A 27970-nucleotide genomic window follows, 5' to 3' on the forward strand; every position below is an offset into this window, starting at 1 on the left:
AGTAGATGAACGTGCGCATGTAACCTACTTAACCTACTTTTTAAAGTGATTTGTTTGAAAATCAGATGAAAACATCATGACTGGTTGTGTTCATCATGACACATTTAAAGGTAATAGATTTTTACAGTTCAATTACGTCTTCACTATAAAGCCCATAACACATTTTCGACCTTAGTAGGTCCGTTAAAAAAATAGAGACCCCCCTGAAAGTAACGTTATAACTCGCACTGCCAATTACAAGTGAATTTACTCCTGTATGCTAATACCTTTATATAGAATCCTGACTTTGAACGCAAACACTGTAACAAAACGTTGGAATTTATTAACAGGGAATTGTACCAAACCTATGCTGAAGCATTTCATGCGTTGAACCATCATAAAAATATATTGAAAAGAAATCCACCTTGCATCGATTAAGGTTCAGCATTTTATGGCCCCTCTAAACTGGGTCTGTGCCCACCTTGGCCACCCAATTCAAAATGACCTGGACACGCCATGGCCTATGATGTTATTTTGAAATCTGATGACATTTTGTCAAAAAGTTACTTTCTTATTTTTCCTTTTCAGTTGTGCATTGAAGCATATGGTACCAGGAATATGATTAGCCATTATATAACCATTGTTTTATAGATTATTACATGTATCGCTTGTGATTTGCTTCATCCTGCTTCTACTGTGGGGGAGCGCCTTTACCTCTGCTTACCTCATGCATATTGCTCTCATTGTTATTTTACCGTCTGACGGCAACCTCTCCCTGGCCGAGTCTGTAATACCTATATTCAAGTTTCAAGCAGATCACCATAGTCCCTGTGCCCAAGAAAGAGAAGGTAACCTGCCTAAATGACTACCGCCCCGTAGCACTCACGTCGGTAGCCATGAAGTGCTTTAAAAGGCTGGTCATGGTTCACATCAACACCATCATCCCGGAAATACTAGACCCACTCCAATTCGAATACCGCCCCAACAGATCCACATATGACGCAATCTCAATCACACTCCACACTGCCCTTTCCCACCTGGACAAAAGGAACACCTATGTGAGAATGCTGGTCATTGACTACAGCTCAGCGTTCAATACCATAGTGCCCACAAAATTCATCACTAAGCTAAGGACCCTGGGACTAAACACCTCCCTTTGCAACTGGATACTGGACTTCCTGACGCGCCACCCCCAGCTGGTAAGGCTAGGCAACAATCCTCCATACGTGGGCCCCTCAGTGGTGCGTGCTTAGTCCCCTCCTGTACTCCCTGTTCACCCACGACTGCGTGGCCAAGCACGACTCATTAAGTTTGCTGATGACACAACGGTGGTAGGCCTGATCACCGATAACAATGAGACAGCCTATTTTGGGTATTTGGTATTTTATTAGGGAGGAGGTCAGAGACCTGGCAGTGTATGTGGTGCCAGGACAACAACTTCTCCCTCAACGTGAGCAACGCAAAGGAGATGATCGTGGACTACAGGAAAAGGAGGGCTGAACACGCCCCCATTCACATTGACGGGGCTGTAGTGGAGCGAGTTGAGAGTTTCAAGTTCCTTGGTGTCCACATCACCAACAAACTATCATGGTCCAAACACACCAAGAAAATCGTGAAGAGGGCACGACAACACCTTTTCTCCCCCAGGAGAAAAGTGCGTACAGCTCAGTACATCACTGGGGCCAAGCTTCCTGCCATCCAGGACCTATATACTAGGCGGTGTCAGAGGAAGGCCCAAAAAAGGGTCATAGACTGTTCTCTCTGCTACCGTATGGCAAGCGGTACCGGAGTGCCAAGTCTAGGTCCAAAAGGCTCCTTAACAACTTCTACCCCCAAGCCATAAAACTGCTGAACAATTAATCAAATGGCCACCTATTTGCATTGACCCCCCCCCTTTGTTTTTACACTGCTGCTACTCGTTGTTTATTATCTATGCATAGACACTATACCCCTACCTACATGTACAAATTACCTCAACTAACCTGTACCCACGCACCTTGACTTGGTACCGGTATCCCCTGTATATAGCCTCATTATTGTTATTTTATTCCGTTACTTTACATTTTACTTTAGTTTATTTAGTAAATATTTTCTAAGGTCTACACCTGTTGTATTTGGTGCATGTGACAAATAACATTTTATTTTATTCTGTTTGTGAAGCAGTGGCCAAATGCTCCACTGGCTTGGCTATTTATTTCACTACTAATCCACAATGCCAGACCATTGTTTTGCATCTGTGGTTTCTGGATTTCAGTTTGGGAGCCACAAAGAGAGAGAGCGACGCACTGAAAATACACCTCCGCATGCCAACATCTCTCTCTCTCTTTCTGTCACTCCCGGCATGACTTGCAATGCTTAATTTACCTTAAATTCAACCTGTGTTATTGTCTTAATGGATTGGTCTATTATGGTGAGATTACAGGTTGCCAGGCGCTTCAATGACATAATCTTGCTCCTTTTATTTCCAGGACGGAGAGGTATGTATTTTGGCTGATGGCTTTGCTTTATTACAAAGAAACCCCTAGTTTCATTTTCATCACTAGAGGTAAGACTTATTTAATTACATGGTCTTTTGCAACAACACTTTACCTTAAGTTACCCATATACCTATGTAACTACACAGGAATAACTGTAGTTATAACATTGTAATAACATGTAGTGACAAAGTAACTGCTTTGTAATCACATAGTAATAGCGTTTAGGCACACTTTACATTGGGTTGCACATACCTGTAGTTACATGGAATTTTATGGATTTCAGGGTAAGTGAGTCCAAGCTAATATTCTTCACTTATTTGAATTAATATGCAGTCAAGTGCTGTGTTTGAATACCCATTGTAACATACTGTTTTCTCCATACTTAATGAGTATATACTACATACTATATACTATTAGTTCAAATTAGTATACTGTAAACGAACGCTATCCTTTCTGTTGAGCATACTAGCGCTACGCCTGTCTACCGGAAGTTGATTCTGTTGCTATGCAACCTCTTGCTAGCTTGTTAGCATAAATAATTACTAGCTAGACATTTCTGTCTTTGAAAATTCAATCTGGAGAGCCAGAGTGCGCTCTGGGCGTTCTTAAATTCAGAGCGTTGTCAGATTGTCCATTCCTAACTTCTGAGTGTTTCCCCTCTCTGAGCATTCAGAGCGCAAACTGGCTGAGGAGTAGGGTTGTTCCGAGCAGTCTGACCATCACAACAGCACTGCAGTCAAGCACACAAGCTAACTGGCTAGCTACTTCCAGACACAAATGAGAAAACACCTCCCTCTAACCATTTAACTCACCATAGCAGAGCTGGTTAGACTGTTTTCATGTTATCCAGAGTGTTGGTGACTGTAACTGTGCTGCTGGCAACAATTTAATTAGCTTTTTTGCCGATGTTTACTGGCCATATAAACGGGTGTTGAGCGTTCGTAAATTACTCAGTTATTCTGCGCTCTGACACACTCAGATGAGAGTGCTCTGAAATCGGAGTAGATAGCCAGAGCTAATTTCTGTCCATTGAGAACACACAACGACTATACCGCTTAGCTAAGACTGACGTGAATAATTAAGTCAATGAACTTTGGGTAGTTAGTTAGATAGCATATAATTAATATACTGGCAAATTCGATGTATTAGTAGCCAACTAACGAGGTAGCTAGCTAACATTACCGGTAGTACCTACTGCTGTAATGATATGCTATGCGGTTCGTAAGGATAGCATAGCCAACAAATTGTGAGCCAACGTGTAGCGTAAGTAATTTAAAAAGTAATTACTTTATTACATTGCTCAACATTTTCTTAACATTTGTCATAATTATTTAAAGCAATTCATTAGTATCCGCTCTCGTCGGACTTCGGCTACATATTTCTTCCGCCATTTTCTTCAAATCTGAAAACGCTGCGAAGCCCTGCCCATTTCTTGAAGAATTGCATTATGGGCCCTAAAAGTACAGAAACAGTGTCCACTTTGTGTATACTTTGTATTTTGGCAAATGTACAGTAGTACGACATCCAGGAACCTTTGGCATACTAACTCTATCCATACTATGACCAATAAGCATACTGTACTCAATTTAAGTCACAAAAAGTATGGTTAGTGTGGTTAGTATGAGTATTCAAACACAGCTAAGGTGTGTTTGTTTCTTGCTATAAACGTGTAATATAGAACCTTGTCTCTAGAACTACAGTTGAAGTCGGAAGTTTACATACACTTAGGTTGGAGTCATTAAAACTTGTTTTTCAACCACTCCACAAATTTCTTGTTAACAAGCTATAGTTTTGGCAAGTCGGTTAGGACATCTACTTTGTGCATGACACAAGTAATTTTCCCAACAATTGCTTACAGAAAGATTATTTCACTTATATTCACTCTATCACAATTCCAGTGGGTCAGAAGTTTACATACACTAAGTTGACTGTGCCTTTAAACAGCTTGAAAAATACCAGAAAATTATGTCATGGCTTTAGAAGCTTCTGATAGGCTAATTGACAACATTTGAGTCAATTGTAGGTGTACCTGTGGATTTAGTTCAAGGCCTACCTTCAAACTCAGTGCCTCTTTGCTTGACATCATGGGAAAATCAAAAGAAATCAGCCAAGACCTCAGAAAAAAAATTGTAGACCTCCACAAGTCTGGTTCATCTTGGGAGCAATTTCCAAACGCCTGAAGGTACCACGTTCATCTGTACAAACAATAGTACGCAAGTATAAACACCATGGGACCACGCAGCCGTCATACCTGGGGCGTCAGGTAGCCTAGTTGTTAGAGCGTTGGACTTGTAACTGAAAGGTTGCAAAGTCGAATCCCCGAACTGACGAGATAAAAATCTGTCGTTCTCCCCCTGAACAAGGCAGTTAACCCACTCTTCCTAGGCCGTCATTGAAAATAAGAATTTGTTCTTAACTGACTCAGGAAGGAGATGTGTTCTGTCTCCTAGAGATTAATGTACTTTGATGCAAAAAGTGCAAATCAGTCCCAGAACAACAGCAAAATAACTTGTGAAGATGTTAGAGGCAACAGGTACAAAAGTATCTATATCCACAGTAAAATGAGTCCTACATTGACATAACCTGAAAGGCTAATCTACAAGGAAGAAGCCACTGCTCCAAAAAAGCCAGACTACGGTTTGCAACTGCACATGGGGACAAAGATCGTACTTTTTGGAGAAATGTCCTCTGGTCTGATGAAACAAAAATATAACTTTTTGGCTATAATGACCATCGTTATGTTTGGAGGAAAAAGGGGGAGGCTTGCAAGCCGAAGAACACCATCCCAACCGTGAAGCACGGGGGTGGCAGCATCATGTTGTGGGAGTGCTTTGCTGCAGGAGGGACTGGTGCACTTCACAAAATAGATGGCATCATGAGGGAGGAAAATTATGTGGATATATTGAAGCAACATCTCAAGACATCAGTCAGGAAGTTAAAGCTTGGTCGCAAACGGGTCTTCCAAATAGACAATGACCCCAAGCATACTTCCAAAGTTGTAGAAAATGGCTTAAGGACAACAAAGTCAAGGTATTGGAGTGGCCATCGCAAAGCCCTGACCTCATCCTATAGAACATTTGTGGGCAGGACTGAAAAAGCGTGTGCGAGCAAGGAGGCTGTCACGCTCTGACCTATGAGAGCTGTTTTTTCTCTGGTTAGTTAGGTCAGGGTGTGACGTGGGTGGGCAGTCTATGTTTTTTGTTACTATGTTTTGTTCTTGTTTTTCTATTTCTAGGTTGAGTTTTGGATGATCTCCAATTAGAGGCAGCTGGTTCGTGTTGTCTCTAATTGGAGATCATAGTTATGTTGGGGTTTGTCTATGGGGTTTTTGTGGGTAGTTGTTTTCCGTTTTGTATGTTAGTTACCTGACGGAACTGTTGGCTCTCGTTTTTGTTATATTCTGTTTAAGTGTTATCATTAATAAAATATGAGCACTCTATATGCCACGCCTTAGTCCCCTTTATACGACCCATGTTACAGAGGCCGACAAACCTGACTCAGTTACACCAGCTCTGTCAGGAGGAATGGGTCAAAATTCACCCAACTTAATGTGGGAAGCTGGTGGAAGGCTACCTGAAACGTTTGACCCAAGTTAAACAATTTAAAGGCAATGCTACCAAATACTAATTGAGTGTATGTAAACTTCTGACCCACTGGGAATGTGATGTAAGAAGTAAAAGCTGAAATAAATAATTTTCTCAGCTATTTTTCTGACATTTCACATTCTTAAAATTAAGTGGTGATCCTAACTGACCTAAGACAGGGAATTTTTACTTGGATTAAATGTCAGGAATTGTGAAAAACTGAGTTTAAATGTATTTGGCTAAGGTGTATGTAAACTTCCGACTTCAACTGTACGTTTACAAAGTCATTTTGCTGGTAGTGTCTGCTGTGTCAATGCTTCTGGGCTGCTAAAAGCTAAATGATAAGGCTGCTGCTAAGAGACATGAACTGAATGCACTCTCTTGGCTTCTGTTGTCTGAGAGTGTCTGTTAGCAGGAAATCAGATACAATAATTGATTAGTAGTATAGCTTAATGAAAGCTATGTAATGTGTGATTAGTGAATTATGTGTTTCTTGTTTATTCCAGTGTGCAAACGGCCCTGGTGACATAGACGTGGACCCCACTCCAGAACCCTGTACCTGTCCTCCTGGACCCCCTGGCCTTCCAGGCATGAAGGTCAGTCAGAAGGCTTACACCCCTAGACTTGCCAGTTTCTAAATCCAGTGTCAACTCCTTCCATCCGGAACATGCTGCTGTGCAAATCAAATACACTTCTGAAAGCATTCCACATTTGAACAGTTTTGTAACAAAATGCTTTGTCTCCCCGCAACTTGCATGAGCAATTTGTCCAACACCATGTAAGTACAGCCAAATAGAAAGATAAGGTTGAAGCAGATGTGGCTGTCTGCCTACAGTACATCAAGGTGACAGCAATGCATGTGATTGGGTTGTGGTTGGGAGATGTTATCAATAAGACCTACCCCACTGTCCTACGTTCTTATTGATGGAAATAACTAAACATTGAAATAGGGACTAGTTCCAGACTGTTTGGCAAGAGAATGACACGTTAACTAAAAGTAGAAACAGACTGGCTTCTAGACAAAATTAAATTTCCTGAAATGGGCCACAAAATAAAATGCTCTGTGACCCATTTCATTGTTCACAGAGCATGTGCCAAATAATTATAAGATGTTAAAACTAACACTAAAGCTTTGAAGTAGCGTACCTTTAACTAATATTACCATAGCAATTGGTCCCTTTATTCTATAAGAGTGTACAAGGTTTCAGACATGTTTGTGTTTATAAGGGCATGGTCATGCATGGGTGCAAATCCTGTTTTTCAACAGGAAAAGATTACTCAACAAGGTTTTGATGGTAGATCCAAAATGCTACAAGCATGGCTGGTTCACAGATGGACATTTTGGGCTGATAGATTAACAGGAATTGTAATAAATGGCATCTTGAATAAAGTAAAGCTAAACCTATCCTGCTGAGACATGCACTTGGAAAGATGTGTTTTACTGATAGTCAGTAAAGCCGTGACATATGATTTTCCAGGAAAGGTCAAAACCATTACTGTTTGATGCTCCTCACAAAGAACATGTTTTAAAACAATTTGCAGCATGCAATCGAAAAACGGTTTCTGAGTAGTTCAGCAGTTTCATGAGTGGTGCACTTGCATTGTTTAAAGGTCCAAATGGTCCAGTCAATAACCTGCTGTGTTCTCTTTCAGGGGGAAGCAGGAACAATGGGAAGGCTCGGTCAAGCTGGTCCTGCTGGTGCTGATGGTAAGCCTGTGAGTACTCCATCGTTTTATATTCAAACATCCACTCACTCAACACTCATCAGAATCCAACACTTTGGAGAAAATCAATGTATCAATAATGGATGCACTGCTATATGGGACATTGTTGAATGGGTGTTCAAATAAGTCCGATGCCAATTGGAGCTCTTGGATATCAAGATAATTCAGTTGTAACGGTTAAAGGGCACACTTGGAGAGATGCACAGTACATAGCTGTGCTAATGGCACCCTTTCTCCAATAGGATTTGCCTGTCAAGGATTCCAGGGCATTTCCACGTTTTTAAAATTAAAGGAAAAGAGGTTCATACTATATCAAATCAAATCAAACTTTATTTGCCACATGCGCCGAATACAACAAGTGCAGACTTTACCGTGAAATGCTTACTTACAAGCCCTTAGCCCTTAACCAACAGTGCAGTTCAAGAAGAAGAAAATATTTACCAAGTAGGCTAAAATAAAAAGTAATAATAAAAAGTAGCACAATAAGAATAACAATAACGAGGCTATATACAGGGGGCACCGGTACAGAGTCAGTGTGCAGGGGTACAGGTTAGTAATGGTAATCTTACATGTAGGTGGGGGTGAAGTGACTATGCATTGGTAACAAACAAACAGCGAGTAGCAGCAGTGTACAAGATAGGGGGGTTGTCAATTGTCCGGTGGCGATGTTTATGAATTGTTCAGCAGTCTAATGGCTTGGGAGTAGAAGCTGTTGAGGAGCCTTTTGGTCTTAGACTTGGTGCCCTGGTACCGCTTTCTGTGCGGTAGCAGAGAAAACAGTCTATAACTTGGGTGACTGGAGTCTCTGACAATTTTATGGGGTTTCCTTTGACACCGCCTATTATATAGGTCCTGGATGGCAGGAAGCTTGGCCACAGTGATGTACTGGGCCGTTTGCGCTACCCTCTGTAGCGCCTTACGGTCAGATGCCGAGCAGTTGCCATACCAGGCGGTGATGCAACCGGTCAGGATGCTCTCGATGGTGCAGCTGTAGAACCTTTTGAGGATCTGGGGGCCCATGCCAAATCTTTTCAGTCTCCTGAGGGGGAAAAGGTTTTGTCGTGCCCTCTTCACACCTCTCTTGGTATGTTTGAACCAGTTCATTGGTGATGTGGACACCAAGGAACTTGAAACTCTCGACCCGCTCCACTACAGCCCCGTCAATGTTAATGGGGGCCTGTTGGGCCTGCCTTTTCCTGTAGTCCACGATCAGCTCCTTTGTTTTGCTCACGTTGAGGGAAAGGTTATTGTCCTGACATCACACTGCCAGTTCTCTGACCTCTTCCCTATAGGCCGTCTCATCATTGTCGGTAATCAGGCCTACCGCCGTTGTGTCATCAGCAAACTTAATGATGGTGTCGGAGTCATGTTTGGTCACGCAGTCATGGGTGAACAGGGAATACAGGAGGGGACTAAGTACACACCCCTGATGGACCCCAGTGTTAAGGATCAGCGTGGCAGATGTGTTGTTGCCTACTCTTACCACCTGGGGGCGGTCCGTCAGGAAGTCCAGGATCCAGTTCCAGAGTCCTTAGCTTAGTGATAAACTTCCTGAGCACTATGGTGTTGAACGCTGCGCTGTAGTCGATGAACAGCATTCTCACATAGGTGTTCCTTTTGTCTAGGTGAGAAAGGGCGTTGTGGAGTGCGATTGAGATTGTGTCTAGGGTGTCCGGGAGGATGCTGTCGATATGAGCCATGAGCAGCCTTTCAAAGCACTTCATGGCTAAAGACGTGAGTGCCACGGGGCGGTAATCATTTAGGCAGGTTACCTTTGCTTCCTTGGGCACAGGGACTATGGTGGTCTGCTTGAAACATGTAGGTATTACAGACTCGGTCAGGGAGAGGTTGAAAATGTCAGTGAAGACACTTGACAGTTGGTCCGCGCAGGCTTTGAGTGCATGTCCTGGTAATCCATCTGGCCCAGCAGTTTTGTGTATGTTGACCTGTTTATAGGTTTTGTTCACACGCTCTCGGCTACCGAGAGCATATCACACAGTCATCCAGAACAGCTGGTGCTCTCGTGCATGCTTCAGTGTTGCTTGCCTCGAAGCGAGCATAAAAGGCATTTAGCTCGTCTGGTAGGCTAGCGTCACTGGGCAGCTCGCGTCTGGGTTTCCCTTTGTAGCCCGTAATAGTTTTCAAGCCCTGCCACATCCGACGAGCGTCAGAGCCAGTGAAGTAGGATTCAATCTTAATCCTGTATTGATGCTTTGCTTGTTTCATGGTTCATCTGAGGGCATAGCGGGATTTCTTACAAGCGTCCGGATTAGTCTCCCGCTCCTTGAAAGCGTCAGATCTGGCCTTTAGTTTGATGCGGATATTGCCTGTAATCCATGGCTTCTGGTTGAGATATGTACGTACAGTCACTGTGGGGTCGACGTCATCGATATACTTATTGATGAAGCCGATGACTGAGGTGTTGTATTCCTCAATGCCATTGGATGAATCCCGGGACATATTCCAGTCTGTGCTAGCAAAACAGTCCTGTAGTGTAGCATCTGCGTCATCTGACCACTTACTGCTTTAGTTTTTGCTTGTAAGCAGGAATCAGGAGGATAGAATTATGGTCAGATTTGCCAAATGGAGGGCGGGGGAGAGCTTTGTATGCATCTCTGTTTGTGGAGTAAAGGTGGTCTAGGATTTTTTTCCCCTGGTTACACATGTGACATGCTGGCAAAAATTTGGTAAAACTGATTTAAGTTTGCCTGCATTTAAAGTCCCCGGCCACTAGGAGCGCCGCTTCTGGGTGAGCATTTTCTTCTTTGCTTATGGCCTTATAAAGTTGGTTGAGAGCGGTCTTAGTGCCAGCTTCGCTTTGTGGTGGTAAATAGATGGCTAGATAGTGTGTGTGGTCGACAGCTTATCATAAGGTACTCTACCTCAGGCAAGCAATACCTCGAGACTTCTTTAATATTAGACATCGCGCACCAGCTGTTATTGACAAATAGACACACACCCCCACCCCTCATCTTACCAGCGGTAGCATCTCTGTTCTGCCGGTGCATGGAAAATCCCACCAGCTCTATATTGTCTGTTTCTTCGTTTAGCCACGTCTCGGTGAAACAAGATGTTACAATTTTATGTCCCGTTGGTAGGATAATCTTCGGTCCTAAATTTTATTTGCACGTTAGCAAGGAGAATGGAAGGCATTGGGAGTTTACTCGCTCGCCTCCGGATTCTCAGAAGGATCCCTGATCTGCGTCCCCTTTTCCGTCGTCTTTTCTTCACGCAAAAGGTGTGGATCTGGGCCTGTTCCAGTGAAAGCAAGATATTCTTCCCGTCGGACTCGTTGAAGGTTTCTTCCAGTCCGCAGTGAGTAATCGCTTTTCTGATGTCCAGAAGTTATTTTCGGTCATAAGAGACGGTAGCAGTAACATTATGTACACATTAAGTTAAAAAATAAGTCACACAAAACGAAAAAAATAATAATTGCACAATTGGTTGGGAGAATGTAAAACGTCAGCCATGTTCTTCGGCGCCATTTTATATGCGACCAAAAGTATGTGGACACCTACTCATCAAACATCTCCTTCCAAAATCATGGGCATTAATATGGAGTTGTTCCCCTCTTTGCTGCTATAACAGCCTCCACTCTTCTGGGAAGGGTTTCCATTAGATGTTGGAACGGGGACTTGCTTCCATTCAGCCACAAAAGCATTAGTAAGGTTGGACACTGATGTTGGGCGACTAGGCCTGGCTCGCAGTTGGCGTTCCAATTCATCCCAAAGGTGTAAGATGAGATGTAAGTTGAGGTCAGGGCTCTGTACAGGCCAGTCAAGTTATTCCACTACGATCTCGATCTTGTCATGCTGAAACAGGAAAGGGCCTTCCCCAAACTGTTGCCGCAAAGTTGGAAGCATAGAATCGTCTAGAATGTCATTTTGATGCTGTAGAGTTAAGATTTCCCTTCACTGGAACTAAGGGGCCTAGCCCAAACGATGAAAAACAGCTCCAGACCATTATTCCTCCTCCACCAAACCTTACGGTTGGCACTATGCATTGGGGCAGGTAGAGTTCTAATGGCATCCGCCAAACCCAGACTAGTCTGTCGGACTGCCAGATGGTGAAGCGTGAGTCATCACTCCAGAGAACATGTTTCCACTGCTCCAGAGTCCAATGGCGGCGAGCTTTACACCACTCCAGCCGATGCTTGGCATTGCGCTTAGTGATCTTAGGCTTGTGTGTGGCTGCTCCGCCATGGAAACCCATTTAATGAAGCTCCCGACAAACAGTTCTTGTACTGACGTTGCTTGCAGAGGCAGTTTGGAACTTGGAAGTGAGTGTTGCAACCGAGGACAAATAGGTGATCCCATTCTGTGAGCTTGTGTGGCCTACCACTTTGCGACTGAGCCGTTGTTGCTCCTAGACATTTTCACCAAACAATAACAGCTCTTACAGTTGACCGGGCAGCTCTAGCAGGGCAGAAATTTTACGAACTGACTTGTTGGAAAGGTAGAATCCTATGACGTTACCACGTTGAAAGTCACTGACCATTCTACTGCCAATGTTTGTTTATGGAGATTGCATGGCTGTGTGCTCGATTTTATATACAGTTGACGTCGGAAGTTTACATACACCTTAGCCAAATACATTTAAACTCAGTTTTTCACAATTCCTGACATTTAATCCTAGTAAAAATGTCCTGTCTTAGGTCAGTTAGGATCACCACTTTATTTTAAGAATGTGAAATGTCAGAATAAATAGTAGAGACAATGATTTATATCAGCTTTTATTTCTTTCATCACATTCCCAGTGGGTCAGAAGTTTACATACACTCAATTAGTATTTGGTAGCATTGCCTTTAAATTGTTTAACTTGGGTCAAATGTATCAGGAAGCCTTCCACAAGCATCCCACAATAAGTTGGGTGAATTTTGGCCCATTCCTCCTGACAGAGCTGGTGTAGCTGAGTCAGGTTTGTCGGCCTCCTTGCTCGCACACGCTTTTTCAGTTCTGCCCACAAGTTTTCTATGGGATTGACGTCAGGGCTTTGTGATGGCCACTCCAATACCTTGACTGTTGTCCTTAAGCCATTTTGCCACAACTTTGGAAGTATGCTTGGGGTCATTGTCCATTTGGAAGACCCATTTGCGACCAAGCTTTAACTTCCTGACTGATGTCTTGAGATGTTGCTTCAATATATCCACATAATTTTCCTCCCTCATGATGCCATCTATTTTGTGAAGTGCACCAGTCCCTCCTGCAGCAAAGCACCCCCACAACATGATGCTGCCACCCCCGTGCTTCACGGTTGGGATGGTGTTCTTCTGCTTGCAAGCCTCCCCCTTTTTCCTCCAAACATAACGATAGTCATTATGGCCAAACAGTTCTATTTTTGTTTCATCAGACCAGAGGACATTTCTCCAAAAAGTACAATCTTTGTCACCATGTGCAGTTGCAAACCATAGTCTGGCTTTTTTATGGCGGTTTTAGAGCAGTGGCTTCTTCCTTGCTGAGCGGCCTTTCAGGTTATGTCGATATAGGACTCGTTTTACTGTGGATATAGATACTTTTGTACCCGTTTCCTCCAGCATCTTCACAAGGTCCTTTGCTGTTGTTCTGGGATTGATTTGCACTTTCGCACCAAAGAACGTTCATCTCTAGGAGACAGAACGCATCTCCTTCCTGAGCGATATGATGGCTGCGTGGTCCCATGGTGTTTATACTTGCGTACTATTGTTTGTACAGATGAACGTGGTACTTTCAGGCGTTTGGAAATTGCTCCCAAGGATGAACCAGACTTGTGGAGGTCTTGTTGATTTCTTATGATTTTCCCATGATGTCAAGCAAAGAGGCACTGAGTTTGAAGGTAGGCCTTGAAATACATCCACAGGTTCACCTACAATTGACTCAAATGATGTCAATTAGCCTATCAGAAGCTTCTAAAGCCATGACATACTTTTCTGGAATTTTCCAAGCTGTTTAAAGGCACAGTCAACTTAGTGTATGTAAACTTCTGACCCACTGGAATTGTGATACAGTGAATTATAAGTGAAATAATTTGTCTGTAAACAATTGTTGGAAAAATTACTTGTGTCATGCACAAAGTATAGGTCCTAACCGACTTGCCGAAACTTTTGTTTGTTAACAAGAAATTTGTGGAGTGGTTGAAAAACGAGTTTTAATGACTCCAACCTAAGTGTATGTAGACTTCCGACTTCAACTGTACCACACCCCCTTGGGCCTTATTTCTTCAGTAAAGTACAATACTTGGCAAGAGCACTTGGCTAACTCTGAAGGCTGTTGCTTCCTACTGGGAGGCAGGAGAAACTTTGTTTCTTCTACTGGTGTGATAACTGGGCACCTGAGGAGGGTCAGATGGAGACCATTCAATTATCATTATTTGCAGGAAAGCTTTGTGTTTTAAATAATACGTCCTGATCTACAGTATCTAGACTAGATCGTAGTCAAATGTAAGTAATCATTGCTGCCACAGTTTTGTTAACATACAGTACATCTGCAGAGACTGAGAGTAGACTTTGATATAGTGATCTGGTTGCCACTGAAGATAGTCATTGAAGCAAGTCCTCCCTGAGATGCTCTCTAATATCAAACAGAAAGAAAAAGAGAAGAATGGGTCATTTCATTTGTGAAGGTGAATGTCGCTCTGACATACAGTACAGTGTCTAGGTTAATGATAAAGTGCCTACATATCTTCACTCTATGTTGGTGCATGGTTTCTTTGTGTTGGAGCGGAATTGTCTTACCGGAATTCATTGAATAGACCCCTTAGAGTGTGTTGAGATTGCTAGCTATGATGTAAACATGATGAAGACCTTGAGGGGAATATTACATTTGTATGAATGAAGCAAATGTTTTAGGGGGATGCATGGTCATTGTTTCCATGAAGAGTACAGTATATCGTACCTTGCAGGGGACCATCATTGTAACAGGATAAATCTTGTAACTTGATTTAGAAGGTGTTTGTGCGTTAGCAGTCAGATTTCATTGAAACTGTTGAGCATGAAAGGTAACAGTCTCTGCATGAATCCTCACATAATAACTTTGAAATTCATTAACAGAAAACATGAGTGGCACTTTTTCTGATATTGCTTGTTTGCTTGTACCAGCTCTATTACTATCACACTGAACTTGTGGGGGCGCTTACCCGGACACAGATTTAGCCTAGTCCTGGACTAAAAAGCAAGCTCAGTGGAGAATCTCCATTGAAAGTCATTTTTAGGTTAGGACTAGGCTTGATCTGTGTCCGTGAAACTGCCCTGTAATTTTTCAGTATTGTTTGCCCAAGTGGCATATGAATTCAATTTTTGAATATCATCATTATTCAAGTTCCAGTTGTGTCCTTTTCTGCCTAAACTATATCATGGATAAAAGACCTATTGTTTCAGTCATTTTCATGACTTCAATTTGTTCATTGTTTTCTGTCAATGAACTATGTATCAACTCGCTGTTCGGATGACATTTTGAAGTCATATATTTTCATTGCTTTTTCCATTAGAGGCTTTGAAATACTGTAAATTGGTCTGTGTGGGGTGTTCAACTTGCACTCAATACTGATCTCTACTGATGACTGAGGTCATGAGAAGTGTAGACCAGTTTACAGTACAATATGTTCTTTGTGAACCTACTGTGGCCTTTGAATACTGGCAGTGCATTGTTGAAGCAAATCTTCCTCCAAAAGTGCAGTAAAGGGATGAGAGAGTGTCTTTCACAAGTGTTTTGTGAAGTCATCACTTGTAATCAGAGGAAAGATATCAGTTTATTTCAAATTCTACACTATGTAACAATGAAACCCGTACATGTCATCCTACCACTGAAGTTAGGGCAGATGTTACATTTGAGGTTATTCCAAAACATGGGGGCTGTTTTATTGCATATGTTAACGTCCTTAGCAACTAAGAATCGTTGAGTTCAGTAAACATTGTTTAGTGTTTTGAGTCATTAAATAGAATTGAGCAATTATGTAGAGAATAATTATCTTATTCGGACAACCCTAACATTTTCCCTAATGAATTTGTCGGCACACTTACTGTACATTAAATATACAAATGGTGCCCACTTGCAGTGTAATCAAGTATGGGTGTGAAAATGTAAAAGACTATAAAGAATTGGCACTGTACCCTGTACAGTAGCCTAGTTTCCCATGGCACTAAGGGTAAAGACCCATGCAGAATTGTAATCCCAGACAGTTTTTTGCGTTATTACATACAGCCGGAAATAACTTTTGGATATCAGCGTGGCGGTAACTCATCAGCATTTTGACCAGAAATACAACTTTCCTGAATTGGATCCTTTCTTCGTACCACCCAACTCTACTGAACTTAGCCCAGAGGTTGCTCCAAGACGCCGCCGGCAGAGAAGAGGTATTCAGAGTTTACTTTTAGTCTGACTCAGGAGGCGTGCACACCCTCCACCGCTTCCAAGTATATTACTCACTAATGTTCAGTCCCTGGACAATAAAGTAGACGAGCTCAGGGTGAGGATCTCCTTCCAGAGAGACATCAGGGACTGTAACATACTCTGTGTCATGGAATCATGGCCCTCTCCGGATATACTGTCCCTGTCCATACAGCCAGCTGGGTTCTCAGTACATTGCGCAGACAGGAAGAAAGAACTCTCCGGGCAGAATAAAAGCAGAGGTGTGCGTTTCATTATTAACTACTCATGGTGTGCTTGTGGTAATGTATAGGAACAGTCCTTTTGTTCACTCGACCTAGAATACCTCACAAGCAAATACCACAACGGCTCTCAAGGAACTACACTGGACTTTGTGTAAACTGGATGCCCCATATCCTGAGGCCGAATTTGTTGTAGCTGGGGACTTTAACAAAGCAAATCTGAGATCACTGGCAATCTGAAATGGTCCACCCACGCAGACGGTGTGGTGAAGAAGGAGCAACAGCACCACTTCAACCTCAGGAGGTTGAAGAAATTTGGCTTGGTTCCTAAAACTGTCACAAACTTTTACAGATGTACCATTGAGAGCATCCTGTCGGGCTGTATTACCGCATGGTATAGCAACTGCACCGTCCGTAACCACAGGGCTCTCCAGAGGTTGGTGCGGTCTCCCCAACGAATCACCGGGAGCACACTGCCTGCCCTCCAGGACATCTACAGCACCAGCTGTCACAGGAAGGCCAAAAAGATAATTAAGGACTTCATCCACCCGAGCCAAGGGATTTTCACCCCGCTATCATCCAGAAGGTGAGGTCGTTGGAGGTGTTTCAAAGCTGGGACCAGGAGACCGAAAACAGCTTCTATCTCAAGGCCATCAGACTGTTAAATAGCCATCACTAGCCGGCTATCACCCGTTTACTCAACCCTACACCTTAGAGGCTTCTGCCCTATGCATATAGACATGGAACACTGGTCACTTTAATAATGGAACACTGGTCACTTTAATAATGTTTACCTACTGTTTTACCCACTTCATACAGTATATACTGTATTCTAGTCAAGGAGTATCCAATTTAACTATTGCTGTGTATATACTATTCTATCCACGTATTCTTCAAATATACAACATATTCACTGTCCATAATGTCTATACATCCTATCACATATACAGTACCAGTCATAAGTTTGGACATGTGTAACTCTGTGTTGTTGTTTCTGTCGCACTGCTTTGCTTTATCTTGGCCAGGTCGCAGTTGTAAATGAGAACGTGTTCTCAACTAGCTTACCTGGTTAAAAAAAGGTGAAATAAAAAAATACTACATGAAGAGTGATATAAAAGGTTCTTATATCTGATGCTTTGTCAAATGTATCAAAACCCCTTTGTTACCCTTCATATAGCATTTCCTTATGAATGACTTCTGAAGCATCTATGTATACAAGCCTTAAAACGAGCTTATGAAGGGTGTATGTATGAAGGTTTTAAAAAGTTGCAATTTAATTTAACACACAGCTGATAAATGTGTTTTATCTATGAGCAACATTATTAAAGGGTGAATATCTCATGACTTCTCATCTCTCCGCTTTTTAAATTAAAGGGCATCTCTGGCAACCGAGGAGTTCCTGGGCCACAGGGTCCAACTGGGACAGAGGTATCAGCTGCACTCTAAAACAAATTATGTTTTGATCAGACTAGGGTTTTTGATGGTAAATCAATGGAGCTGCTCTTTCTGTTCACTATTTCAGGGGCGACGCGGGGTTGATGGTAACAAGGGAGAACAAGGACGGCCTGGTGATTCGGTAGGAAGGTCAAAAAAGGGCATTAGTATTACGTTTTATTGGCATGATCTATTTTATGACACTGATGCTTTGAAGCATTATCACCAATGATTGGATTCCAGAGTACTGATCAAAAGCTACCTCTAATAATCTACAATCCCTTTTATCAAACACACATTTTATGTCTAAATCTCGTCTTTTCAGGGTGAAAGAGGGGTTCCGGGATTACCTGGGCCATCGGGCCAAGCTGGTGAAAAGGTACGCCATAAAAGTGGTTTCACTGAATGAGGTTATCAAATGTATGAATCTCTGTAGAACAGGGTTTCCCAACTGGCGGCTCGAGGGCCAAATTTGGCCGTGGGTGGTTTTATTTGACCCCCCGCTGTTTTCTGAGCAAAACATATATATATATATATATATATTCTTTGCATTTTCATTGTTGGACATAAAAAAATGTAAAAACCAGATCAGCTCTAAGTGATCTTAATTTGGGAAATCTGTTCCCAAGTATTTCCACGCAATTGAAATAAACAGCTGCTGAACTGAATCCCACATCAAATATGATCATGTGTATTTTATGAGATCAGACCAAAGTAAATAAGAGAGAACATCACATGGATGAAACAGTGTAGTTTATAAGGAAAATGGCAAGATGTTTTCCCAGGATATTCCCAGGCACACCACAGGATCTTTGAATTTGAACCACATGCAGTATGTCGTAGGCCTACAATAGTATCTATAACTATTAGTATCTGATGACTATTACATGTACAGTAAGAGTTTACCTTTGATATTATGAACATAGTAATGCACAGTAAATGTATGTGACAATACAGCCCATTTTTCCATTTGAATCCCAGAGACCAGCTCTTTTTATGAGGCAGTGTCTGTTTTATTATCAGCACATTGTCACTTGTAATTTTGCTAATGCAGGTGTTATAGGTAAAGTTTCAAATACTTTCACTTCCTCAGTTTCTGGAGGCACTTGATCAAATGTTATCAGAGAAAGGTAGGTAAGGAGCGTTGCATGTTAATAACTTGTTATCAAACTTTCAGTATATTTCATTTCTTTCCCAGGGCTCTTTAGGTCTTTCAGGGGGACCAGGACTTTCCGGCAAAGATGGCCAAGTGGTAAGAATATCACAACTCTGTCATTCATCACATGGTTATATACAATAGTGGCTAAATTAACAGAATATATATATATTTTTCCACCTTTATTTAATCAGGTAGGCCAGTTGAGAACAAGTTCTCATTTACAACTGCGACCTGGCCAAGATAAAGCAAAGCAGTGCGACACAAAAAAAAACACAGAGTTACACATGAAATAAACAAACATACAGTCAATAACACAATAGAAAAAGTATATATACAATGTGTGCAAATGAGGTAAGATAAGGGAGGTAAGGCAATAAATAGGCCATAGTGGTGAAATAATTACAATTTAGCAATTAAACAGTGGAGTGATAGATGTGCATCAGTTGAATATGCAAGTAGAGATACTGGGGTGCAAAGAAGCAAAAAGAAAATGTACAGTATGGGGATGAGGTAGTTGGATGGGCTATTTACAGATGGGCTATGTACAGGTGCAGTGATCTGTGAGTTGCTCTAACAGCTGGTGCTTAAAGTATAGGTTAGGTAGTAGTTAACTGGCAACTTGCTTAGGCTTTCAAGTTGACAAATATATTGACAAATGTATACAGTACATTGGCCTCATTGGTCCTTTCAATATTGGTAATCTTGATGATTTGCTGATTTCAGGGAGAAAAAGGAGGCAGGGGACACCCTGGGCCAGCAGGACATCCAGGAGAACCAGTACGTATAGGTACTCTGGTGTCAAACCAGGAGCTGATGTGCCTTTAAGTTTGAAAACATTTCTCTTTCTCCCATTCTTCAACTCAGGGTTTACCTGGAAGAGATGGAAAGAATGGACTTCCAGGACAAATTGGTCAAAAGGTTTGTTTTTATGTCACTGATCATTTTACATTTACATTTTAGTAATTTAGCAAATGCTGTTATCCAGAGAGACTTACAGTTAGTACATTCATCTTAAGATAACTAGGTGAGACAACCAATTATCACAGTCGTAGTAAGTACATTTTTACTCAATAAAGAATTTATCAGCAGTCAGTGCTAGTAGAAAAAGTCAAGTGCAAGGTTGTTTTTATATTTTTAGTTTTTTTGGGGGGTGGGGATAAGCCTAAGATGTCTTATTTAATCAAAGAAAAGTTAACTTACAGAGGGATGGGATTGACGTATGAAAACATGGACCATCAGGTTGACTTGGCATAGTCGATCTGAACTGAACCCCCAAAGGATTTGCTGTTATTGTCTGGGAGTTCCCCAACAGTGGAAATCTATTATTGCTGTTAGCACCATTGTGATCTATAAATGGGTTAGCACCAGAGTGATCTATAAATGGGTTAGCACCAGAGTGATCTATAAATGGGTTAGCACACATTGTGATCTATAAATGGGTTAGCACCATTGTGATCTATAAATGGGTTAGCACCAGAGTGATCTATAAATGGGTTAGCACCATTGTGATCTATAAATGGGTTAGTACCATTGTGATCTATAAATGGGTTAGCACCATTGTGATCTATAAATGGGTTAGCACCATTGTGATCTATACACAGGTTAGCACCATTGTGATCTGTAAATGGGTTAGCACCATTGTGATCTGTAAATGGGTTAGCGCCATTGTGAACTGTAAATGGGTTAGCACCATTGTGATCTGTAAATGGGTTAGCACCATTGTGATCTGTAAATGGGTTAGCACCATTGTGATCTATAAATGGGTTAGCACCATTGTGATCTGTAAATGGGTTAGCGCCATTGTGAACTGTAAATGGGTTAGCACCATTGTGATCTGTAAATGGGTTAGCACCATTGTGATCTGTAAATGGGTTAGCACCATTGTGATCTATAAATGGGTTAGCACCATTGTGATCTGTAAATGGGTTAGCACCATTGTGATCTGTAAATGGGTTAGCACCATTGTGATCTGTAAATGGGTTAGCACCATTGTGATCTGTAAATGGGTTAGCACCATTGTGATCTGTAAATGGGTTAGCACCATTGTGATCTATAAATGGGTTAGCACCATTGTGATCTATAATTGGGTTAGCACCATTGTGATCTGTAAATGGGTTAGCACCATTGTGATCTATAAATGGGTTAGCACCATTGTGATCTATAATTGGGTTAGCACCATTGTGATCTGTAAATGGGTTAGCACCATTGTGATCTATAAATGGGTTAGCACCATTGTGATCTATAAATGGGTTAGCACCATTGTGATCTATAAATGGGTTAGCACCATTGTGATCTATAAATGGGTTAGCACCAGTGTTTCTTCTTGTTCCTTCTCAGCTCAGCCATCATTGATGTTTCCAGGTTTCTCTGACACATGGTTTTCATTATCTTAACAGCAGTTCATCACCATTTAGGATGTTGTGTTTGCATTATAAATTCTGGATTTATATTCTTCTTTTTTTCTCTCACATATAGCACCTTAAAAAAAGTAGTTCTTCATTGTACGTTCCTAATGTCTTTAGATTAGCAGTTTGTTGCAATCTGATTGCCAGTTTATTGCAAATCATGGCTTGACATCATGGATAAATGGAGAGCTAATCCTGTACAAACCCACTGATGCCTCATCTAACACCTATACTGCTAATGTTATGTATCAAAGATAGTTGAGACAGTATCCAATGACTAAATACATGATTGAGTGCTGCTATCTCTTTTGCGCTGTACCTGTAATGGGTACACTGAATCATCAGGCATGTTGTCTGTGTTTATGATATTTTGATGCATTCTTTTAATCAATAGGGAGAAGTTGGAGCAGCTGGCATACCTGGTCTAGACGGAAGGGAGGGCCATCTTGTAAGTCATGAACACTTATATACTTTCTTTAACCATTGCTTATTTAGACTTTACATTCCAATGCACTCTAAATGGTCTATTTTCTTCTGTGCTTGGGTTTCTATAATAGGAAAAATTCCAGAATTGCCCCCCCACCCCCTCAAATTAAACAAGTTCCTTGACTTTAGCAGGAGATATCCAAAACAGTCTTGGTCATCTGGGGTTATTTGAATCAAAGCAGACACCATGGAACATGAAAGTTTTTCTGACAGCTAGTACATTTGGAGTGGTTCCCCTGTAGTTCATCCCAGGATATGAATCCTATTATGGAAATACGTAACTTTATGTGATGCTGGGAACACAGCTAATTGGAAAAATGTTATAGTCATTTGGGGACAGACATTTTTTTTATCTGAAAAAGAAAGTTTTACACAAGGGCATCCCCATTAATGTGCAGTTTTGCCGATTTGGCCACACAATCTGAGTGATGGAACTAAAATGTTCGAGAATGAGTCAGTTGCTCCACAGGGCTGTAAGCCATTTGGTTGGCCAGAACATCCAATGAGCGTCTTTATGGACTAAACCGCACAATAGTTGTAGCTGCCTACAATCCCCTCAAGCTAGTGTCTTTAGAAGTGATTGTATATTGTTTTCTATTTATTTTCAATGTATTTATTTCATTATTATTTTCCCAGATGTGTTGATGACAATGGCATTAATGGCATGGGAGAAGGAATGGGTTGAGTGATCCAGTTGGGTGCTGTGGAAGATTAGGTGGCTATGGACATACTGTATTGGGTGACAAAAGGAATTGTAGCCAGGACACCAGGGTTAACACCCCCACTCTTCAGACTAGTGTCATGGTATTTTCAATAACCAGAGAATATAATGAGTGTTGTATCTGAAAGATGCCACATTGAGCCATTGGAGGGTTTTTAGATTAGATGGATGAGCACTTCCTATTGGTCCTCCAAAACTACTTACAGGCCCTATCCAAAGCCAACAGATGGATGCAGTATAGCAAAACCTGCACGTGAGCATTTTGCTGACCAAGCAGGATACTGTAGCTCATGCGGTGTTAAAGGTCCTTCGGGGCATATTTAGTGTTTGGAATTGAAAGGATGTTGATTTTCCAGCTAGCAATAAGGAATCGTCCCAGAAGTTCCAGAGTCCGGAACTGATTGAATCAGCCCGGAATCGGGTGTCAGACTCGGCCCGGAATCAAAATGAATCACTGCACAGAATCGGTCCAAGTACATCGGGTCGTTTCCGTCTACCGGATTTCAGCCGACTTTGCCGGCATCTTACCAGAATCCCCCCCCAGAAGCGGCCCGATGTAAATGTAAATAAATGTATACAAAATGAAAGAAAATGTACCCCCTTTTCGTCATATCCAATTGGCAGTTGCAGTCTTGTCCCATCGCTGCAACTCCCTTACGGCCTCGGGAGGCGAAGATCAAGAGCCATGCATCCTCCGAAACACAACCCTGCCAAGCCGCACTGCTTCTTGACACAATGCACACTTAACCCAGAAGCCAGCTGCAACAACGTGTCGGAGGAAACACCATACATCTGGCGACCGTGTCAGCGTGCATGGGCGCCAAATCGCCACAGGACTAGCTACATCGCGATGGGACAAGGACATCCCGGCTGGCCAAACCCTCCCCTAACCCGGATGACACTGGGCCAATTGTGCGTCGCCTCATGGGTCTCCCGGTCGTGGCTGGCTGCGACACAGACGGGAATCAAACCAGCATCTGTAGCAACGCAGTTTGCACTGCGATGCAGTGTCTTAGACCGCTGTGCCACTCGGGAGGCCCCATCCACAAAGTTTTGAATGCTGATCAATTGCCTTGTACAAAGTATCCAAATACTAAAATACTACTTAAACAGAAAAGACTCTTAAAGAATTTAATTGAAATGTTAATTACATTTTTGGATCACAGAAACAATGAGAAAATATGGAAAAATTAATTAATAACAACATGTTAATTATATAAAGCAGCCCGTGTATTCATCTGCCAGAGAGTAGCCACAATTTACCCGAGCTCCAAGTAATACATTTGGGCCAGATAACTCACACTGGAATCGGCCCGAGCCCCAAGTAATACATTTGGGCCACATAACTCACACCGGAATCAGCCCGAGCTCAATCCCGCATCCTAGCCATAAGTAATACTGCCGAAGGCGGCCCAGACTCGGGCCAAATGACGTCGGGCCGAGTCAGACTCTCAGCCGAGTGCCCCGACTCACAGCCGGAATTGGCCCAGATCCACTGTGCTAGCTGGAGTTCTTTGCAGTCAAATTTGAAATGAGTAGAACACAATGTAACAAAGTAAAGAGAATGGAACAAAGGCTGTTCTTGGACACTTCATAGAAAGGCAAATAAATAGAATTCCATTGGAAGAAAATAATATATGAAATGATTTGTGCCAATATGTCTTTATCACCTTCAATGAGCCATGAGTCATTTAAGTGTCACAGTCACAACCTGTTCATAGAACAACACTTATCTCCCCCATACTCCACCAGTGATCCAAGAATACGTGTCACATACCATAGTTGACCATGATATACTACTTAGCCTATTCCAAGAACGTCTTTACACGTACATTAGCTTTTGGCTCATCTGATTCCCTGTCTTATCTGACACATCAATGGATTTTTATTGTGTCTTAACTGATGTGGCTAATTGTCCTGATCTTTAATAAGTGATGTAATTTCTCGTGATTTGATCAATAGCATGGTCTAGGGAACATCGTTTAACATGTTTGCAGCGTCTGAGGATTCCTGAGGAGTTATTTTGCAACATGTTTCCATGTTCTTTTACAATCCCCTCAAGATACAGTCTCTGTCATTTGCCAAACATCTGCCACCGTTTATCATGAAAAATTACTAAAGAGCCATTTCAAGGTAGTTTTGTTGGATATGCTCAACAATTAAAAACTGTTTATTGACTCAACTGTACATTCACAAACGTTAGGCACCTTCCCCATTAGTCCATTAACAACAAATATTGCCACGCTCAACTGCCAAACGTAGATCTATCCCACTGGGAACAGACGTCAATTCAGCATCTTTTCCACGTTGGTTCAACGTAATTTCATTGAAATGACGTGGAAACAATGTTGATTCAACCACCGTGTGGCCAGTGGGATGTCTTTTGAGTGCAAGACCAGTAGATCAGATTATGCAGTGAGGTTTAACGGAATATGCAGAATTTGGCTAACATAATGTTTTGATGGTTGTGTGTTTGATAATGAAAGTCTTAGGGGTCTTAGGGGAATTACCACTGAGGTAGTGAAATGTGTGACTTTTGACCACTTTGGCACGCTAGCTATATGAAAAACATCTGAGGAATAAGAAAGTTGTGGTACGGTGTTGCATGTCGTGATATGGCCAAGTAACATTGTTTATATAGTTAGTCTACCACATGAACATCAAAAGCAAGAAAGGGAAGCATTTTAGGAAGAATAGAGGAGCATACCTCTGAATAAGACGTGGTAAAAAAAGTGAAAAAATTTTCCAAGGCCCGGTCCAGGCACCTTCACACAGAGAAACATCTAGGAAAGCATCATTTTTTAAAGATGGTAGTTATTTAGAAATTGGCACAAAAGCCTACCAGTGTTGAGACTGATGGAGAAATAGATGCTATTGGCAAGGAAGATCAGGGATGAATGACATAATCACTTAAAGGGGAACAGACAGGTATGTAGTCCTGTGTAGCTCAGTTGGTGGGGCGTTGTGCTTGCAACGCTAGGGTTATGGGGTCAATTCCCAAGGGAGACCAGTATGAAAATGTACGTACTCAATATTGTAAATTGCTCTGGATAAGAGCATCTGCTAAAATGTAAGAGATTTCTGGGAAATTCTAGAGCATCACTCAATGTTTATTAGTAAATGTAAAATGCTTCTCAATCCCTGCTTAGGATGTGACATTGTTGGTTATTCTTCATTTTCTGCCAAAACACTAACTACGTAAGAACCTGTTACGTCACCCATATTCGTATAGCCTTTGAAGTTATTCTTTGTTTGAAGTGTGAAAGAGATGTCTGTTTAAAATCTTTGAAAAGGAGGACATGTTTTCAACAGATAATATGCATGCAGCTATGAACATACGTAGATCATACTTGAAAAAGGAGACATAGTCGTCTCTGGGACTACTTAAAGATGACGTATCAACTGACATTGGCCTGTACACAATATTTTGTCTTTGGCCTCAGGGTTAGACCACAGTGAATTATCAGGGATATTTGGTATCACTAAATGTAGTAGGCCTTGTTTAGTATTTTCATAAACATGGCATATTTGTTCACTACATACATGCTTCTTATTATAAACTCCAGATTTGTTACACTGAGTGGTCAGATAAAATGGGTAAGCTTGCATGGAACTGAAATGCATCCATTCCACTTCATGTAACTTATCCTCAAGTATTTGAAACACCTATTATTGATGTCAATTAGTAGTAACTTGTCTAAAGTCTTTTTGGGACTGTGTCACTGTTAATTTAAAACCATCTACTGTATATACAGTGGCTTTTTTATTAGCTTTGAGGTATGAGACTTTATGTCGTAATGAGACTCTGAAAGTGTCCAAGATACATTTTTCATGTTGAAATGACTGATTATTTATATTTATATCCAAGTGAAAACTATTGTGTGCAGAGAGCACTTATAGGTGCACATAAACATGTGTATTTTCTCTATACAAACTTTATGATTCCTCTCAACGTAGTGTATTTCTTGGACAACAAACCTATTTGTACTATTAGATTTATCTTTTTTAGGAGTCAACCAGTTCATGTAAAATCAATCAACATTTTATGAAGAGATAAACAAAGGGTTAACACACACACACTGTATGTTATATAGATTGGTACAATAATCTCTCTGATGCATTATAAATACAATGAGGTTTTAAGGTTTTAAGACGCTATCTTCCTGTCCATTCATTGTGATACCCGACAGTATATAGTACCACTGTTCTCTGCATTAGGGCTGTATTTGCATTTGTTTTAACAACATCCTTTGGAAGCCATTAAACCTGCTGGCTGATAAAGCAAGCGAAGCTCAGGGGAAAGACATTTTATATGTGATTAATCCAGACTCTCAGAAGAAAGAAAACAAAACCATACATCTGTGAACCATGTATGTTAGCTACATTAGAGGGGGAGGAAACTCTTGTCTGCCTTTCATCTATATACTGTATTGAATACAAATGCATTGAATACAATTGTAATGTATAGGCTAATACCATGATCATGGTAAGTAAAAAGTGACATTGTGTGCTGTCATATAGAGTAAGGGTGTCAGGTAGCCTAGCAGTTTGAGCCCATAACCGAAAGGTTGCTGGTTCAAAAACCCAATGTGAAAAATCAGCAGAGCACTTAACCCTAATTTGCTCTGTCTTTGTTTCCAGGGTTTTCCTGGCGTGCCTGGAAACGTGGGCCAGAGTGGAACTAAGGTGAGCTCCTGTTATTATCATAAAGGTCTGCTCTTATATCAGGACATGCCCATACTGTCCATTCAATTGATATTATGGTGTTTTAAATAAAAACATTGATTCAAAGTCACAATATCCTTTCCAGCAAGCTTTACATTAGCAAACATTTTGTGCTTGCACTTCTTTATTTAACATTATGCTGTGTTCAACCACAGTTTACATGCACCGTTATAAAGTATAGTATAAAATAAATAGGAAGATAATTAAGTGTTTTTGATGGCTTTTGGAAAATGCACAAATTATTTTTGGATTACTGAAATTTGAAAATACTTCAGCCAAGCCCACAAAGAAGAACATTTTTAAAAGTATTCTGGGGACTCAGTAATTTTTTCCCATAACATCAGACTTTTATAAACTATGGTTCGAGTTTTGATATTGAAATACATAAATAATCTTTAATGAAGCTGTCATGTGATAGATAGAAAGAAAACACATGTAATCAATGAAGAAAGTTGTTCTTATAGATTTTTTTTTTAAATTGCCAAACCGTTGCACAAAATTACAATATAAAAAAGTTACTGCATATGTTATTAATTCTATCATTATAATTACAGGGTGAAGCTGGTTCGTCAGGACTGAAAGGTGCCAAAGGTTCAACTGGAACATCTGTAAGTTGGCTGCAGTCAATAGATGCAGTTTCAATTTGTCCAAATGTATTCAGGATCACACTTACAGTACTATATGTGTCTTAAAT

At 41.3% G+C, this 27970-nt stretch overlaps 1 protein-coding gene across 2 annotated transcripts in view; it reads left to right on the forward strand.

Annotated features, from left to right (window-relative positions):
* The window catches only part of LOC115153429 (collagen alpha-1(XXI) chain-like), a 70220-nt gene that overhangs the window by 28822 nt on the left and 13428 nt on the right, over positions 1 to 27970 (forward strand). For both annotated transcript variants that reach the window (XM_029698866.1, XM_029698867.1), the window contains 12 exons: positions 2448 to 2456; positions 6547 to 6636; positions 7694 to 7756; positions 17721 to 17774; positions 17869 to 17922; positions 18106 to 18159; positions 18979 to 19032; positions 19663 to 19716; positions 19804 to 19857; positions 21739 to 21792; positions 27193 to 27237; positions 27831 to 27884. In XM_029698866.1, the coding sequence (XP_029554726.1) occupies positions 2448 to 2456; positions 6547 to 6636; positions 7694 to 7756; positions 17721 to 17774; positions 17869 to 17922; positions 18106 to 18159; positions 18979 to 19032; positions 19663 to 19716; positions 19804 to 19857; positions 21739 to 21792; positions 27193 to 27237; positions 27831 to 27884 (639 nt within the window). The remainder of the gene's footprint in view (positions 1 to 2447; positions 2457 to 6546; positions 6637 to 7693; positions 7757 to 17720; positions 17775 to 17868; positions 17923 to 18105; positions 18160 to 18978; positions 19033 to 19662; positions 19717 to 19803; positions 19858 to 21738; positions 21793 to 27192; positions 27238 to 27830; positions 27885 to 27970) is intronic.

Source organism: Salmo trutta, chromosome 18 (genome assembly GCF_901001165.1).
Source record: "Salmo trutta chromosome 18, fSalTru1.1, whole genome shotgun sequence".
In the NCBI taxonomy this organism is placed as follows: domain Eukaryota; kingdom Metazoa; phylum Chordata; class Actinopteri; order Salmoniformes; family Salmonidae; genus Salmo; species Salmo trutta.